The sequence below is a fragment of the Chiloscyllium plagiosum genome, unplaced genomic scaffold (assembly GCF_037043375.1).
Source record: "Chiloscyllium plagiosum isolate Xiang-an unplaced genomic scaffold, Cpla_swu_hap1 HiC_scaffold_37, whole genome shotgun sequence".
In the NCBI taxonomy this organism is placed as follows: Eukaryota; Metazoa; Chordata; class Chondrichthyes; order Orectolobiformes; family Hemiscylliidae; genus Chiloscyllium; species Chiloscyllium plagiosum.
The window spans coordinates 9,491,498-9,511,184 of record NW_028270175.1 but is presented as its reverse complement, the minus strand read 5'-3'; the positions used below and the strand labels follow the sequence as shown (position 1 = coordinate 9,511,184).

Sequence of the window (19,687 nt, the reverse complement as noted above, 5' to 3'; positions counted from 1 at the left end):
TACCTGCATAGAAATGAACACAATTAATACACAATTAACACCACAGGTCTATCAAACCAGCATAGGGATCATGCAACATGTTCTATCTCCTGATCGCACCTCCCATCACTCCCTCAATGCTCTGCTAATCACAGTTTCTGAACAAATTTAGAATTAATGAAGTATGGCACTGGGGAACTGCGAAGCCTTAGAACCAAAATAGTTCATTACATTAAATCAAGACACTGGCTCACAGTTCTTCCAAGATAATAGAATCCCTACAGCGTGGAGGTAGATCATTTGGCCCATCACGTCCACACCAAACCTCCAAAGAAAATCCCATCTAAAGGCTATCCCTTTACATTACATTACCCATGGCTAACCCACCTAGCCTGCACATCCCCAGATACTATGGACAATTCAGCACAGCCAATCCTAACCTGCACATTTTCAGACTGTGGGAGGAAACCCATAAAAACAAAGGCAGAACATGCAAACTCCTTACAGTCACCGGAGGGTGGGAGTGAACTGGATCCCTGGCACTGTAAGGCAGCAGTGCTAACCACTGAGCCACCATGCCACCTTGTTTCAAACAATATGTTTTGAACAATACTCAAATACTTAAAAATCATATATTTGTAAACCATACACTCAACACAGCTCACTGCCAACCAGTGAAGTTTGAAATCTAGTTACACAGACAGAAATCAAGTAAAAACACTAGAGGTAATTAACAAATTGGTCCCTCCATGAATCTGTGATCCCACAAACGTACGCAGATCAGATAATGAAGGCTCTATGATATTGACTGAATCCTGTAGGAGTCCTCACAGGAGCACAGAACTACACCTCACCTACCCTGGGCAGTTATTTTCTCTTGCAGAGTATTTTTTACAAAAGTTAATACAACTTATAGTTCTTATGAAAATTGCAGACTTTTGTTTTTGGTAATTGATTCCATCATTACCACATTGTGATCATACCTTTTGACAAAGAGTTACTATCCAGTGTGGGGTGGGGGTTGAGTTGATTAGCTGGTCAGCTTGCAATGCAGTCTAACACCAATGCAATGGGTTCAATTCCCACAACAGCTGGGGTTACCTTTAAGAATCTTCCTTCTCAACTCTCTCTTCACCCTCAGCCCTCGGTTATAACCCTCAGATTGAGCCTCCACCAGTCACTGTCCTCTTATGAGACAGCAGCCCTGTGGTCCAGCAGGATAATGGTAACTTTACCTTTTTTTAAGCTCTCCAATGTGTTAACAAATGGCATTCCTTCTCATGTCGTCGCTGTTGGGGCATGTTCCAATAACTGGTTGAAATAATCTTCCATGACTGTAAAGCTTCCTTTCCATGTCCATGGTGTGCTGACAATAAATGTCTCAACTCTCTCTCGACCCAAGTTGCAGTTTGAATTTTTCTTCAGTACCATGTCCTCATTTGGCATTATTTAAATTTGCTTACTTCAAACAAATAGATACTTCCATCTTTCTTGGGACAAACACACAATTTTGGATTATCAGAGGTTGGCAGTAAACAAAACATTAGGGCCTAGTGTGGGAAAGTGGAAGTAGAGCAGGTAATAGTATAGATTTGGCAGTAGAGACTTGATGGGCCAAAGGACCTCTTCTGTACAGCAAGATTCTCCAATTCAATTAAACAGGCCAAGACCCCTTCTGGTAGTCTGCCTATATCTTTGCGAAAGAAAAATGTCATTCTCATCTGACTCAAACGACCAATCTTAACACTTGGGGTTTTTCCTCTGAACAGTTTGTTCCTGCACTCAATATCTATACATCATCTCTCTCAATGCCAGGCCTTCAAACTGTCAAAGCGCATTTAATTAGCACAGTGGCATTTTTAAAACAATCAGATTACATTCATCCCTTGAAATAGCCTAATAATTTCAAATACCAGATTAGTTTGGGTTAGATTAAGACACATAACTTGAAAGGTCAATCAGAACAGAAACGAGCTTTCAATATGAAACTTAGTACTTACTGCACACGAAATTGCATTAAAAAGCACTTCAACACCCACCAATAAATTCTTGTCTCCACGGGCTTCACATAGAAAAATAAGGGCCTACACAGGTCTGTAACCTCCTAAATCTCCACAAAAGATATTTCAAAACAATCACAATTTTAAAATATCCTCAAGTGGATGACTTCAAAATATGGAATCACAGAAAACAATTATGAATTTTACAAATTCATGAACAATATCACAACAACAGCATTACTGTCACTAATCTTCTTTGTTACCTCTTGAAAAGAAGATAGAAATTCAGCAATTAAACAATTCAACTTAATAATAAATTGCACTTTCCTCTGGGATTCAATTTTTTTTTTCTGAAAAGTCTCCTGGTCTGATTTCCTGTGCAATTTGGTTTTGCAGATGAATGTCAGGGTCAACCTCAAACAGACCCTTCAGTGTTGGTTGATGACAGTCTGTGCGGCATTCAAGAGGTTAAGGCAGCCTCTCGGATGCAAAGTAACTAACCGGCCCCATCATTACTGATCAATCAGTACAGAGATCCGAGCAAGCATTCCAAAGTAATGCTCCAAGTCTTTTCATACTGCACCTCAGGTTTGCCTTAATTATCTAAAGCATCCACTGTTATCAGGTCGAAAGAAAGTTACAAGAGTATTGCCATTAACAAGATAGTAAAATCTCATTTGCAGTATCTGATCTTCAGTTCCGTAATCAAACCACTGCACCTAACATTAACCTCTTCAAGTGTTACAGTGGCATTTTATGCAGTACCGAAGTGGGAAGCATTCACATTCTTAAGGCAATCAGAACTGAATCTGTATAATCCACCTGGTTCTGCGTGTTAATTAGACCATTCACACATGACTACTTCTGACACTTTTTTTTGCCATTCAAAATGACTTTTTCTGCCGTTGTTCAAATCTAGATTCTGCCACCATTTCTCAAACTAAACGTACACAATTCGGGGAAAAGAAATCAAACCAGAACTTCCTTCCTTCACGTGAGTAAGAAAAAAAAAACCTTGTCCAGCATTTGTGAAAATGTGAAGCACAGATCATTAAAAATCTGCAAATATCTTATGGCATTAAATGCCTCGTTCATGCAAGGTGAGTGCAAGACCCCTGAACAGAGGAGATATGGACAGAGATAGACACGAAAACCACACAGTTATATGAATCAACTCTGTCCAACAAGCATGATAGCAGGCAACACTACATTTAATAAAGTACAAATTTACTGCTTTTTTATTGATTTGCGCAAAAAAAGCATAAACATTTCTCCACCTCTATAATGAAACTGTCTGCTATCTTTATGGACAACATTGAATCCCCCATCCATAATATAACCAGCTGTATCCTGCTCAGTCACAGCACTGACCCGTTAGATTTCATTAATCATACTTGCCTCCAATGCCTGCTCCACCAAGTAATGCATTAGGTCGGTCTAAAGCAACACTAGTCCAGCTCAGACTGTTCAAAATCCTGCAAAAACCAGGAAGTATTTGTTGCTGATAAGCTGGAATGTTTCTTTGAAAGAAGATTGGCACACTCAAAATGATCACAGAACAGACTCTCTCTATTAACCTGCAAGGGAACAAAAAACCCTGCAGAACCTCTTTTCAATGTAATGCAGTGCACCTTTACACTGGATAAAGGAAGCAAGTCAAGGTTTAATTTATCATTGACTGGGTGCATTGCTTCATCCTCTTGTCAGTATTCTAATCTCTCATAATATGATCCACCCTCTAGTGCAAATGAATCATATGATAAAATGCAGCTACATAAGCCTATAAGGATTGGGAATGTGCTGTCTGGTGCTGATACTCTCAGAGTAATTTACAGTGCAGAACATGCAGAAGAGTTCTCTATGCAATGTCTTAAAAATTAACAGAGAGTTTGAACAAGTAGCCACATTTTGGTTGCTAAATCTCCAAGGCATTTTGATTTCCCTGATCACTGTTACATATAACATTATAAATGTTAAATATAAATATTAAGAAAATACCAGCAGACAAGAGGATGGTGGATGTGGCTGGGAAAGTATATCACACGAGAGAAATAGTTCTCAGCAAATCGCATTTCCCATGTAAGGAAGTTGTTATATTTTGAAAATGAATACTGAAGGCATGAAATAAGCTTCCTGATGTTCTGCCTCTTACAAATAAAAAGAAAAAAGTCAAATCGATTTCAGACTGATGAAAAAATGCAACAGAAAATGTTGAATTGAGGCACACTTTTAAAATGGATTACCATTAACCCATGTTCAAAGAAGATATTTTTTACAGAAGATCAAGGCCATTGTTAGATCTCTGAAAGAGAAGCAATAAATAACTAGTATTAATGCATACCGATCATTTTGTTTTCCAATAATCAAATGTTAGCACGAAGGGAGGTTGTGGTGGCAATCTCCAGGCAAGAATATCATTGTATCGATGATAGTTTGGTGTCATTTGCATTTTGCTTGACCAACAAAGGTCACTAAACTGAACAATTACTTTCAGATTACAAACTTTTACATATGGCACAGTGGCTCAGTGGTTGCACTGCTGCCTCACAGCACCAGGGACCCAGGTTTGATTCCACTCTTCGGTGACTGTGTGGAATTTGCATATTTTCTCCATATCTGGGTGGGTTTTCTCCCATTCAGGTTGGGTGGATTAGCCATGGTAAATGCAGGGTTACAGGAATAGGGTGGGTGTAGGTGTGGGTGGGCTGCTCTTCAGAGGGTCAGTGTGGCCTCGATGGGCTTAATGACCCCACACTGTAGGGATTTGAAATTGTAAAAATGCACATTCACTAAAATTCAAGTTTTTAAGGGTGTGGATGATGGTTATTAACTACTCACCACTCCCTCTTATATTCTGCGCCGTTACTTGAGCAATTCAGTGAGATGACTGTATTGAAATTATTTCCAGGTCACCATTATTCTCCATTTAATACCATTTAGCAAATAATCCAGTAGCTTTTAAGCTAGGATTGAGAACAACGAGCTCTTGCCAATTGCTAATTACTTAGTTTGAGGTTCTCAATTAGAGAATTATCCTTCTCTTTGGCCAGTGCCCAAGTATGAGTAGAATAAAACTCACTGGGTCACTAACTTGCGATATCAGATTATGATGTTTATGGAAACACTTCCCTCCTTTTCTCAGATGGTCAGTTATGTGCACTATTCCTGATGAAGGGCTTTTGCCCGAAACGTCGATTTTCCTGCTCCTCGGATGCTGCCTGACCTGCTGTGCTTTTCCAGCACCACTCTGATCTGAACAAAAGTTAAACACTTCAAGTTGGGTCTGACAATGGAGCCTCTCTTTCAATGCAAAACATTAAAATTTGTATACAAATGAAAAAATTCTTTTTTTATGTTATAGTTTGCCTTCTTAAGTTGTGTGTTCAAGCTCCAGTTCAGTATATGAGCATGTAATCAAGCATGACACTTCAATATGTGTTGCACTGTCAGAACTACCAACTCTCAGGTGAAATGTTTCATCCAGGCCCAGTCTCCCAGCTCACCTAGACCTAGCAAGATCCCATGCCACTATCTGAAGAACAGCATGGGAGCTCTCTCTTTGACCCCAGCCAACAGTTAGAACCCTCAGCCAACACCACTAGGACACAATGAGTGGTCATTATCTAACAGGTCTTCACAGGATCTTGACATTTGCAGTTGGGCTGCCACAATTCTGGTCATCCTCCTTTAGAAAAGGATATAACTAAATTAGAATGAATGCACAGAAGATTTACTAGGATGCTATCTGGACTGGAAGGTTTGTGTTGTAAAGGAAAGGTTGGATAGGCTGGGACTGTTTTCCCTTGAGCATAGGAGACTGAGGGGTGACCTTAAAGAGATCTATAAAATCAAGAGAGGCCGAGATAAGGTAGATAGCCAACAGCTTTTCGTCAAGGTTGGTGAGTCTAAAACTAGAGGTCATAAATTTAGGGTGAGAGGGGAGAGATACAGAGGGGCATTTTTTTTCATACAGACAGTATCTGGAAAGGGCTTCCAGAGATAGTGGTGGAAGCGAGAACAATTTTGTCATTTAAGGGATATTTAGACAGGTACATTGAGGGATAGGTACAGAGGGAAGTGGACCAAACCCAGGCAAATGGGACTAGTTTAATTATGAAAATTGGACTGAATGGGCAAGTTGGGCTGAAGGGCCTATTTTCATGCTATAAACCTTTCTGATTCTTTGACTTTAATTGCCAAAACCACAACAGTGAACACATTTCACAAGTAGATCATTTGCCCATGAAATATTTTGGGACACAAGAAGCAATAAATGGTGCCATATAATTGTTGGGGGTTGGGGTTTGGTAATGTCACTAGATTAATAATCAAAAAGCTCATGCTAATGCTCAGAGGAGATGGGGTCAAATCCCACTACTTAATTAGTAAAACTTAATTAATTTCATAACATCTGAGAGTCAGCCTCAGTAATGTTGACCATGAACCCATTATTGATTGTCACGATGACTCATCCAGCTCATTCTTGTCCCTACCGACTCTGGCCTACACGTGACTCTAGAACTGCAAAAATATGGTCAACTCTTAAACTCCGCTAACGAATTTGCAAAACGTTCAATTCAAAGGTAATTAGGGAAAAGCAACAAATAGTAGTCTTGCCAGCAACTGCCACATCCAGGAGGGAATAAAGGGGGAAAAATGAATTAACTGCCCTCCTGTTAGTAATCATGTTTCTGGTTTAAGCCCCATACCAGACTGTGTTAATTAGACTGATATTTCAGTAGGTGACTGAACATTGTTGGAACTATCATCCTTTCACTAAGACACTCTGCAACAGAACAGATAGCGGTTTGAGTCTAACTTCTCTCCTTTCACCAACGTCACCCCCAAAATGACCACTAAACTCAGGAACAGCCAAATTTGAACAAAATGTTGGTTCAGACACAGTTATATCCATATTCCATTACAGAGAGGATACTAAAGCCCAGTTAGAATCAAGTGAAGATTCTCTGGGGCTTCTCCTAACAACGATGTTGAGGAGCCGGTGTTGGACTGGACTGGACAAGGTTAAAAATCACACAACACCAGGTTAAAGTTCAACAGGTTTATTTGGAAGTATGAGTTACCTGATGAAGGAGTAGTGCTCCGAAAGCTAGTGCTTCCAAATAAACCTGTTGGACTAGAACCTGGTGTTGTGTGATCTTTAACTTTCTCCAATCAGTGTCCAGCAGTTCTGGAGTGTGTAACATAGTTTAGACTTCAAAAACTTCTTAAAAGGAGCTCACCATTTCAGGTTCATGTACAGCTGGAGCTCTCAAGAATACTCCTGGAAGATTCTGGGAGACTTTCTGATGTTTTGTTAAAAGTTCATCAACAGTCTAGCAACATTTATTCTGAATATTCTATAGAGATTATACCTAAACAGAGCAAATGTTGTGCTACTCAACTTTATAGAAGTTATCAGCAAGAAGGTGTCCTTGAACACTGACATCTTACGCGATATAGCACATCCACATACCTCTCCCCTTTGTGTTGGATGAGGAATGGGAGAAGGACATGAAGGTTGAAACTTTATTGCTGGAACAGCACAGCAGGTCAGGCAGCATCCAGGGAACAGGAGATTCGACGTTTCGGGCACAGGCCCTTCTTCAGGAATGAGCAGAGAGTGTTCAGCAGGAGAAGATAAAAGGTAGGGAGGAGGGACTTGGAGGAGGGGCGTTGGAAATGTGATAGGTGGAAAGAGGTCAAGGTGAGGGTGATAGGTCGGAGTAGGATGGAGGCGGAGAGGTCAAGAAGAAGACTGCAGGTCAGGAAGGCGGTGCCGGGCTGGAGGGATTCGGCTAGGACAAGGTGGGGGGAGGGGGGATGAAGAAACTGGTGAAGTCCAAGTTCATCCCCTGTGGTTGGAGAGTTCCCAGTCGGAAGATAAGACGCTCCTCCTCCGACCGTCGCGTTGTTGTGGTTTGGCGGTGGATGAGTCCAATGACCTGCATATCCTCGGTGGAGTGGGAGGGGGAGTTGAAATGCTGTGCTACAGGGTGGTTGGGTTGGTTCGTCCGGGTGGCCCAGAGGTGCTCTCTGAATCGCTCCGCAAGTAGGCGGCCTGTCTCCCCAATATAGAGGAGGCCACACCGGCTGCAGCGGATGCAGTAGATGATGTGGGTGGAGGTGCAGGTGAATCTGTGGCGGATATGGAAGTTTCCTTTGGGGCCTTGGAGAGAAGTGACGGGGGAGGTGTGGGCGCAAGTGTTGCACCTCCTGCGGTTGCAAGGGAAGGTGCCGGGAGTGGAGGTTGAGTCGGTGGGGGGTGTGGATCTGACAAGGGAGTCGCGGAGGGAGTTGTCTCTACGGAAAGCTGATAGGGGAGGGGAGGGAAATATATCCTTGGTGCTGGGGTCTGTTTGGAGGTGGCGGAAGTGACGGCGGATGATGCGCTGTACATGGAGATTGGTGGGGTGGTAGGTGAGGACCAGTGGGGTTCTGTCCTGGTGGCGGTTGGAGGGGCGGGGCTCAAGGGCGGAGGAGCGGGAAGTGGAGGAGATGCAGTGGAGGGCACCGTCGACCACGTCGGGGGGGAAATTGCGGTCCTTGAAGAAGGAGGCCATCTGTGTTGTACGTATTTTGAACTGGTCCTCCTGGGAGCAGATGCGGCGGAGACGAAGGAATTGGGAGAATGGGATGGCGTTTTTACAGGGGGCAGGATGGGAGGAGGTGTAGTCCAGGTAGCTGTGGGAGTCGGTTGGTTTGTAGTAGATGTCCGTGTTGATTCGGTCGCCTGAGATAGAAACAGAAAGGTCTAGGAAGGGGAGGGAGGAGTCCGAGACTGTCCAGGTGAATTTGAGGTCGGGGTGGAAGGTGTTAGTGTAGTGGATGAACTGTTCAACCTCCTCGTGGGAGCACGAGGTAGCGCCGATACAGTCATCAATGTAGCGAAGGAAAAGATGGGGGGTGGGGCCAGTGTAGTTGCGGAAGATGGATTGTTCCACATACCCTACGAAGAGGCAGGCATAGCTGGGGCCTCCAAACAGACCCCAGCACCAAGGATATATTTCCCTCCCCTCCCCTATCAGCTTTCCGTAGAGACCACTCCCTCCGCGACTCCCTTGTCAGATCCACACCCCCTACCGACCCAACCTCCACTCCCGGCACCTTCCCTTGCAACCGCAGGAGGTGCAACACTTGCGCCCACACCTCCCCCCTCACTTCTCTCCAAGGCCCCAAAGGAAACTTCCATATCCGCCACAGATTCACCTGCACCTCCACCCACATCAAATACTGCATCCGCTGCAGCCGGTGTGGCCTCCTCTATATTGGGGAGACAGGCCGCCTACTTGCGGAGAAATTCAGAGAGCACCTCTGGGCCACCCGGACGAACCAACCAACCACCCTGTAGCACAGCATTTCAACTCCCCCTCCCACTCCACCGAGGATATGCAGGTCATTGGACTCATCCACCGCCAAACCACAACAACGCGACGGTCGGAGGAGGAGCGTCTTATCTTCCGACTGGGAACTCTCCAACCACAGGGGATGAACTTGGACTTCACCAGTTTCTTCATCCCCCCTCCCCCACCTTGTCCTAGCCGAATCCCTCCAGCCCGGCACCGCCTTCCTGACCTGCAGTCTTCTTCTTGACCTCTCCGCCTCCATCCTACTCCGACCTATCACCCTCACCTTGACCTCTTTCCACCTATCACATTTCCAACGCCCCTCCTCCAAGTCCCTCCTCCCTACCTTTTATCTTCTCCTGCTGAACACTCTCTGCTCATTCCTGAAGAAGGGCCTGTGCCCGAAACGTCGAATCTCCTGTTCCCTGGATGCTGCCTGACCTGCTGTGCTGTTCCAGCAATAAAGTTTCAACTTTGATCTCCAGCATCTGCAGACCTCACTTTCTCCTAGAAGGACATGAAGCCAAGCAAAGTATACTTGCTGCCACACATAAATAGGAGTTGGGAGGTCAAGAGCTGTAAAGTGGTGACCTTCCCCTGCAGATGCAAGGGATCCTTTTGATTCCGGACCACCAGAATCTCCAGTTCGGTGTCTGAGAGCCTGCGTTACCCTGGAATGTACCACAGCCAGAACACTTCACACCTTCAAATGAAATGGAAGCAGAAAGTTCACATTTACTACAACGACTAACTACAAGCATTATCGTGCAAAGCAGCTATGGAGTTCTGAATGAGTCAGTCAGTTATTACACTGGAAGCTAAGGAGAAAGCCATTCAGCCCTTCATTAAGATCATGTGAATTAACTCTGTGAGAGCTCCACATACTGTATTGTGCAATTGTTAAGATTTCACTGTAATGTTTTGTTTCCATTGCTCTCTACTTGTATTGCTAATGGATGCTCTTTGCTGATAATGACTGATGAACCTAACATGCCGACATTTTAAAGGTTCCATAAACCCAGCAACGTGCCACATTGCACACAAAATGATCTGCAGTTGTTCAGATCTCTCATTTGACCTACTGTCTCAATCTGGAATACGTTGATCTCAACTGCATTTATCAGGAAGTACTGCTGGCCTGCCAGATCAATCCCTCTGTTTCTACTCCGCTGTTTGCTAATGCCTCTTGAAGAGAAATCTGGCTGGGTTATTTCAGGATAAATTATAAGGTTAACCTCTTACCAACTTTCAGGATAAACCTCTTACCAACTTTCACTGGAGTTGTTGTCAGGTAAGAATTTCACTAGGAATCCTACTTTGGCCATGAATGACCTGCAAACCAGGGCTTCCCAAAGATACAGCAAGGTCAAAACGTGCGTCATCATTGGTAAAACCCAGGAACCTGAGTCAGCTGAAACTCAGGAGAGGTCTGGATCAAGGAGCTGACAAGCTTAGACTGATAAGACTTGCTTATCACCATGCACAGGGTGGAAGCACAGAGAAAATCTTCATTAATCACATCCTTAACCATCAATACTTTCATCCCCGTCAACACAAAATATTGTGACGTCAATAATAACAGGCCAGTTGTATCCGCCAGAGCACCAGATGATTAAAAAGGATCTAAGCATGGTATGGTTTTTGTGCCAACCAATGTAATGAGATATTTAAAGAGGATTTTCTTTCCCTATAGTCCCTACAGAAACTGACAGTGCAAACAGTGGGGAAAATGGCAAACAGGACAGCAAATGACTGCCCACCCTGACTGGAATTTCACTCTCCATCTCCCCCTCTCACTCTCATCTGTCCTGCCTTCTCTTTCCCCCACCTGTCAGGTGGCAGGATGCCAAGTTAGGACTCTGTAGATTTTCCACATTATCATTTATGTTCTTGTGACTCCAGGGGATCACCGTAGTGAAGGACAGGGGAGGGGCTGAGGGTTTAAGGTCAACCGAGGAACAGAAATCTGCCAAAAGGATTTCTGCACTTTGTAAAAGCAGGCTGCTGAGTCTCATTGTCAGCGTTGTTGACACTGCTGCTTATTCAAGCAGTGGGGGGGGGGGGGGATTTCTGCAGATGAGATAGAGGCCAGGGGTGTATAGGAAGGGTGATTCATCCAGCAACAAGAAGCTGATTGGTCCCTGAATCAGCTGGTGACAAAGGCCTTCCACCTGCCAACAACTATGCAATTGGCTTGCAGGTAGCTGAACAGCTTGTGGGTGTGAATGTTCAGTCAGAAGCAGTCGAACCTCCAACAAGGAAGGAGCCATCCTTTCTGTGCAGTAAAAAAAACTTCAAGCCTGAAGAAAGCCAGTTTACTTCCCTCATCAGCTGTTATAAGATGTAGTCTTAACCAAGAAGTCAGAGACCCTATAAAGTGTGAACCAGTTGCTTTGTGCCTCCTGTGAGCAATTCAACATATTTCGAGAAGGAAAAGCAAAGAATAACAAGTCTTGACAAATAAATGGAAATACTGGGCAGGGATCTCTGCTCCGCCTTCCTGGACTTTTGCTCCTCTAGCACAACTATGTTTGTGTATGTGTGTGTTTGTGTGTGTAAGTCTTAATTAGTAGAGTTATATATTGATGGTTTACCATGAGGTCACGCTGCAGCTGTACAAAACTCTGGTGCGGCCACCCTTGCAGTATTGCGCACAGTTCTGGTCACTGTTTTATAGAAAGGATATGGAAGCTTTGGAAAGGGTTCTGAGGAGATTTATTAGGATGTCGCCTAGTATGGAGGGAAGGTCTTACGAGGAAACGCTGAGGAACTTGAAGCTGTTTTTGTTAGAGAAAAGAAGGTTGAGAGATGACTTAATTGAGACATATAAAAGATAATCAGAGGGTTAGATAGGGTGGACAGTGAGAGCCCTTTTCCTCAAATGGTGATGGCTAGCATGAGTGGACATAGCTTTAAATGGAAGGGTGATAGATATAGGACAGATGTCAGAGGTAGCTTCTTTATTCAGAGAGTAACAGGGGTGTGGAACGCACTTCCTACAACAGTAGTAGACTCACCAAATTTAAGGGCATTTAAGTGGTCATTAGATAGGCATATGGACAGAAATAGAATAGTGTAGGTTAGAAGGGCTTCAGATTGGTTTCACAGGGTGGCGCAATATCGAGGGCAGAAGGGCCTGTACTGCGCTGTAATGTTCTATGTAATTGTTTACCTGTAGCTGAAATCCGTTTATTTGGAATAGACAGTAATTTTCATTAAGTACAGAAATCTGGACCCTCCATTCTGTCAATTTAGAACACAGGTCAATGAAGTCATTTTGCATATTATTACAAAATCTCTCACATTTATGATGACATCGGGAATTTTGAGCCTTAGTATTAGCTCGTTGCTTTACATTTAAATCGTACCGTTAACACAGTGTAATGTCACAAGGTACTTCACAGGGGATTCAATGTTTAACACTGAACCACGAAAAGTAATGTTAGGATAGGACACATGGCCACATGCTTAGTCAACACAATAGATTTTAAGTAGGTTCCTGAAAGAGGCAGAGAAATTTAGGAAGGGAATTCTAGAGCTTTGGGTGTGAATAATTGAATGCACACCCACAAATGGTGCAGAGATTAAAAATGGGGTGCTGATGATTTGAGAACTTGATCAGTGTGCCTATCTCAGAGGGTTCTAAAGTTGCATGAGATTTATAGAGATAAGGAGGATAGCAAGGCTATGGAGGGGGTTGAAAGTAAAGAGGCGATTTAAAATTCATTGTGTTGATGGGATCAGGAGCCAAAGTTCTCAGTAAGCACCAGGATGTTGGATAAGAGAGACTTGATATACATTTGGATGTGGGCATCAGAGAAACCCATCTTTATTCAGGATGGTAGAGTTGGACCAAAAGGTCTGACCACGCTGTATGACTCGATGAGAGCATTGGAATTACCAAGTCTTAAGGTTACTCATGACTTCAAGAGGTGTGGGGATAGCGTGGAAATATGGGATTGAGGTTAATGGCCTTTATCTTAAATGGTGAAGCAGATTGAAGGGGCTGATTCCTGTTCCCATGTTTCAAAGGCTTTCAACAGATGAGCTGAAGCAGGGTGATGAGGCGCAGAGTTACGGAGGAGGAAGTCTTGATGATAAAGTAGCTATGTGGTCAGAAGCTCATTTCACGGTCAAACATGACAGGAAGGTAGAGGGTAGCTTGGTTCAGCCTCAGACACTTGCAAGAAAGTGGCATGGAGTCAGTGCTCCGGGGTGAAAATCCTAGCATGGGTCAGAGACAGCGGCTTCAGTCTTCCCAATATTTAGGTGGAGGAGTTCTCGGGTCACCCAGGACTGGAGGTTGGGAGAGCAGTGTACAAAGCCAGAGCAAGGGTAGGGAGTAGCAGGGATGAAGTAGAACTGGGCGTTGTCAGTATACATGCATTTATCTCTTGTTTGATCTCAGCTTTGTTCACAACAGCTTTACATTGCCTCAAAAGTTTAAATGAAGGATCAATAATCACACCCAGGTTCTTCTTCCTAATAGCTCTCTGCTAATGGCTGTCCCACATTTAAACATCTGCCTCATCCTATACTATATTGCTTTAATGAAAAGTTATCTATCTCTCTTAGAACCTAGTGTGTTCTACTACCATATTAACTGAACCAATGTGGCTTCCAACTCTTATAATAATGGCTAACATGCAACTTCTAGTGGACACCCTGTGGCATTGCTCTGTAGATCTCTTCAGATTAATTTTCTGGTTTATCTCTCTGTCTCTGGGTTGATTGTCAGCAGGTGGAAGTCTTTATCACCCAAATGGAGTTGGGAAGTTGAAGGTTAAGCTTTATTTTTGCAAGGGGTTGGAACCCTCACTAACCCCAGCAACCCCAGAGCATTGGAGACATAGGGGTGACCTCATAAAGGTTTATAAAATCATGAGGGACATGGATAGGGTGAATAGCCGAGGAATTTTTCCCAGGATATGAGAGTCCAGAACTAGAGGGCATAGATTTAAGGTGAGAGGGGAAAGATTTAAAAGGGACCTGAAGGGCAACATTTTCACACAGAGGGTGATGTATGTATGGATGAGCTGCCACAGGAAGTGGTGGCGGCTGGTACAAATACGACATTTAAAAGGCATCTGGATGGGTATATGAATAGGAAGGATTTGGAGGGATATGGGCCAAGTGCTGGCAAATGGGACTAGATTAGGTTAGAATATCTGAACTAGTTGGTCTGAACGAGTTTGACCAAAGGGTCTATTTCCATGCTGTATAACTTTATGACTCTATCACACTTACTTTCCTCTGTATCTTTTATGCTGCTTCATTCTGCAGTGCAGGTTATGTTTGAGGTTATTTATCTGACCTTCTTGTTTATTATAAAAGAATCTGATAGAGAACTATTCTTAGAAAAAGCTTTCCCATCTTAAAGCTCTTCAGCATAAAATATGTATTTTGTTATGAGTATCTCTGTCACATGACATTGTAGCAATGAACATTAAGCTCACAGCTCAGTCTGCCAGTGCAATACATTGGTACCTTTTTAATATTCTACTTATCATTCAGGTTATCAAGTAATTCCTGCTATTATAAATGGACAGTGAATTTCAGAAACCAAGCTACGATAAACTCTCTCCCTCCCTCCTACAAAGAGAACTAAAGATGGTGGTGGTGTTAGCGGTAGAAAAGGCAAATGACACAGTCGAAAAAAAAAATTGGATGATTTAAGGGGGTTTAAGTCACTGACCTTTCACCTCTGAGATCGGGGTGCAATTCAAATGCAGTACAGACGGACGGGTTGAAAATCTGCTCTGTGTGCTGGCCATAAGCGTCCAATCTGAAACGAGTTTGATCATTCTCAATGTAGTTCCTAGTGTACATGCACTACACAATACAATTACCCCAAATTCAACACTGATGTACATTAGGTTGGCAATAACACTCAGGATGACTTCTGGTGCAAGTAGCAAATGCCAAATTGTTAAGGGGTGATTGAGTGGAGGGTCATTGTTGGGCACAGAGTAGAGGGAGCTTTACTCTCCATCCAACTGCATTTGACACTCACAAAATCAAAACTGGGGAAAAATTTCAATCCATAATTTGAAGAGCACAAAAGAGAAATAAGAGTCTTATAAATTTAGCAAACTGGCAGATTTCAGGTGAAATGGTCCCACATGGATTATAAAACACATGGATTATAAAAAATTATAAAAGACCCTTACAGCACATCCTGAGCAAGCTTATTATCAATAAACTGGAAAACAGGTAAAATTAACCTCTGTTGCAAGTCTGCCTAAAGAGTCTCCTAAAGAGAATCAGCAGATTTATCACACTGCGTAATGAAGCAGAGTGATTCTGATTAACACAGTAGCAATACTATTACCTTTGTGTCTTTTGAACAGCAAAATACTGCAGAAGCTAGAAATCGGAAATAGGACCAGAAAATGCTGGTCATACTCAGCAAGCTGAGAAGTGTCTCTGGTGAGGGAATCAAATGTGTACCTTCCAAGTTATTGATCCTGCATCAGAACGAAGGAGAGATTTAGAGCTAGTGGAACAGGAGAGGGGAAGGTAAGAACAATAAGGTATGTGATAGTGGGCAGGGCCAGTGAGGTTAAATAACAAAAGGTTTCATGGTATATCAGCCAAAAAGGAAAAACAGCAGGTGCTTCAGAGGAGATGTGTTGGCTGAAATAACAGTCGTCCAAAGACAAAGCAAAGGAATAAAAGAAAAACTGAGAACTAGCAAAACCAAAGAAAAGACACAAATTGAAGGCAGAGGTTAGGACCTAAAATTGTTGAACTCAATGTTCTGCCTCTATTTTGTTGCAAGATTTTCCCTTCTGGTTCATTTTTCTCTCATTTATTTTTAATGACTTCACATTTCATTCAGATAGCTGCTAACCAGCTATTCCAACCTCACTGAGATTGATCATTTGTTTCTTCACTATACTCTCTTCAGATGCCATCTGAATTGATGAAATTTTCCACTTCTATTTAATCACTTGTCTTTACGCTGCATTTCATAAGCTTTTGAGGGTTTTCAAATGCTTAAATGAAAATATCTTCACTGGGAAGGCCAGTCACTTTACACCCTCAGAACCTCAGTAACTGATAGCAATGCAGCTTTGCAAGAAGGATTTGACTTTACAAACTTTACCGCAGACTACATTATCCCATTTCCTTTATTTCTCAAGTCACAGCTTTAAGACAGGCAATTAGAAAGCATCCCACTTTGATGAAAAGAGACAGAAACTTCTCCTCAGGAGAGATATCCCTTCTACCACCTCTCTTGAATATCTATGGCAGAGCGGGCCTATCTCAGCAGATAAGGTTAGTATTAAATTCTGTGTAAAAGCAAAATGCTACTGGTGGTGTAAATCTGAAACAAACAGGCAATTCTGGAGAAACTCAGCAGGTCTGGCAGAATCTGCAGTGAGAGAATTTTAAGCTAACATTTTGATGACGTACTCTGAAGAAGAATTGCACCAGACTTAAAATGTTCAGTCAGATTCTATCGCCATGGATGCTGTCAGACCTGCTGAGTTTTTCCAGCATTTTCTCTTTTTGTTTCACTAAATTCTGTGGTGAGCCCACCTCCTGTTCCCTTCCTTCCTCACAATAAAGGTAAGGGCATAAGAGTGATTTTCATTTCCTCTGTGCTGAGTGTTGAGCACCACAAAACACGATACAATTTACTTTTCTGAATGTTAATTAAAAAGGGAATCAAATGATTTATTTTGTTTTGGGGGGTTGGGGGGGGTGGGGTGGGCTGATGGGGGTCAGGGAGGATACTGACATTAAGGCCACGATCAGACAAGCCATGATCTTGTTAAATGTTGCAGCAGGGTCCAACAGCCAAATAGCCTATTTTTATTTGTTATAACATTTCAACACATGAACAAAAATTATTAAATCATTTAATAAAAGCTTGGTTAAAGACTGAAAGAAACCACGAAACTCGGAGCAAAAGTAGGCCATTCAGCCCCTCGAGCCTGCTTGACCATTCAAAATGATCATGGCTGATCATCCAACTCGATAGCCTTTATCCCATATCCTTTGGTCCTTTTAGCCCCATCCACCTCCCTTTTGAAATCATACAACATTTTGGCCTCAACTGCTTTCTGAGGTAATGAATTCCACAGGCTCACCTCTCCCTGGATGAAGAAATTTCTCCTCATGCACTTGTAAATGATGTTCCTTAGGCTGTAGCCTGCTTGACTGAACATCTTTGCCATCAGGAACATCCTTCTGCATCTACCCTGCCTCATCCTGTTAAATATTATAGATATATATGAAAAGCCCCCCCTCATTCTTCTGAACTTCAGTGAACATAATCCTAATCAATTCAACCTCTCCTTATACATCCACCCCACTATCCCAAGAATCAGTGTGGTAAACCTTTGTCACCCTCTTTCTATAGCCTGAACATTCTTCCTCAGATAAGGAACGCACAATATTCCAGGTGTGGTCTCACCTGGACAATTGTAGTCAGTACCTGAATCCTCTCGCTATGAAGGCCAACGTACCATTTGCCTTCTTTACCATCTGCTGCACCTGCAGGCTTACCTTCAGTGACTGGTGCACAAGGATAGACAGGTCTTGTTGTACATTCCCCTCTCTCAATTTATCGCCATTCAAATAACAGTTTGCCTTCATGGTTTTGCTACCAAGGTGAATAACATCACATCTACCCACATCTGCCATGCATTTGTCCACTCTTTCAGCTTGTCCAAATCACACTGAAGCATCTCTGAATTCTCCTCATGACATGCAGAGCACTAAGCAACTATGCACTGACTCTCCCCCTCCCTCAACAAAGGCTTTTTGGAACAACTCATGACAATGTAGTGCTCAGAGGTTAATCAACAATATCTTGTACCTAACCAAAGTCGAGTACGCTTTACTTTCTGAAGTCACAGAAAGAAAAACAAATGGCATCAAAAGTTATGAAGTTATGAGCAGTTGAAAACTTCTTCCAAAATTAGGTTTAAGGGAGGTGTGTGTAGGAGTGCTTAAGTAATTCCTATGTATCCCAAAATTAACATACAGACAGGGTGCTTAAAAAGGTGTTCAGCATGCTTGCCTTTATTGCTCAATCCTTAGAATATAGGAGTTGGGAAGTCATAGAACATAAAACATAGAACATAGAACAGTACAGCACAGAACAGGTCCTTCAGCCCACAATGTTGTGCCGACCACTGATCCTCATGTATGCACCCTCAAATTTCTGTGACCATATGTATGTCCAGTAGTCTCTTAAATGTCCCCAATGACCTTGCTTCCACAACTGCTGCTGGCAACGCATTCCATGCTCTCACAACTCTCTGTGTAAAGTACCCGCCTCTGACATCCCCTCTATACTTTCCTCCAACCAGCTTAAAACTATGACCCCTTGTGTTAGCCATTTCTGCCCTGGGAAATAGTCTCTGGCTATCGACTCTATCTATGCCTGTCATTATCTTGTATACCTCAATTAGGACCCCTCTCCTCCTCCTTTTCTCCAATGAAAAAAGTCCGATCTCAGTCAACCTCTCTTCATAAGATAATCCCTCCAGTCCAGGCAGCATCCTGGTAAACCTCCTCTGAACCGTCTCCAAAGCATCCACATCTTTCCTATAATAGGGCGACCAGAACTGGACGCAGTATTCCAAATGCGGTCTAACCAAAGTTTTATAGAGCTGCAACAAGATCTCACGACTCTTAAACTCAATCCCCTTGTTAATGAAAGCCAAAACACCATACGCTTTCTTAACAACCCTGTGCACTTGGGTGGCCAGTTTAAGGGATCTATGTACCTGCACACCAAGATCCCTCTGTTCCTCCACACTGCCAAGAATCCTATCCTTAATCCTGTACTCAGCTTTCAAATTTGACCTTCCAAAATGCATCACCTCGCATTTATCCAGATTGAACTCCATCTGTCACCTCTCAGCCCATCTCTGCATCCTGTCAATGTCCCGCTGCAGCCTACAACAGCCCTCTATACTGTTAACGACACCTCCAACCTTTGTGTCGTCTGCAAACTTGCTAACCCATTCTTCAATCCCCTCATCCAAGTCATTAATAAAAATTACAAACAGTAGAGGCTCAAGGACATGAGGTCCATATTGAGGTTGTAAGGACATTGGTAAGACCTCTTCTGGAATATTGTATACAGTTCTAATTACCCAGTTATAGGAAGAAGATTATTAAGCTGGAGAGGGTTCAGAAGAGATTTACCAGAATGTTGCCAGGTATGGAAGGTTTAAGTTATAAAGAAAGGCTGGATAGGCTGGGGCTTTTCTCACTGGAGCATAGAGAGTTGAGAAGCGACCCTGAGAGAAGTTTATCAAGTAATGAGAGGTATAGATAGAGTTAATGGGTAGCTGTTGCTTCCCCATAATGGGGGATTTCAAGACTAGGGAGCACATT

General features: G+C 42.9%; 1 protein-coding gene across 8 annotated transcripts in view; it reads right to left on the bottom strand.

Annotated features, from left to right (window-relative positions):
- samd11 (sterile alpha motif domain containing 11) overlaps positions 1 to 19,687 on the bottom strand; it is a 321,465-nt gene that overhangs the window by 165,861 nt on the left and 135,917 nt on the right. For 7 of the 8 annotated variants that reach the window (XM_043676145.2, XM_043676142.2, XM_043676143.2 and 4 more), the window contains exon 4: positions 15,021 to 15,110. The exons of the other annotated variant lie outside the window; for it this stretch is intronic. In XM_043676145.2, the coding sequence (XP_043532080.1) occupies positions 15,021 to 15,110 (90 nt within the window). The remainder of the gene's footprint in view (positions 1 to 15,020; positions 15,111 to 19,687) is intronic. 8 annotated transcript variants of the gene reach the window in all.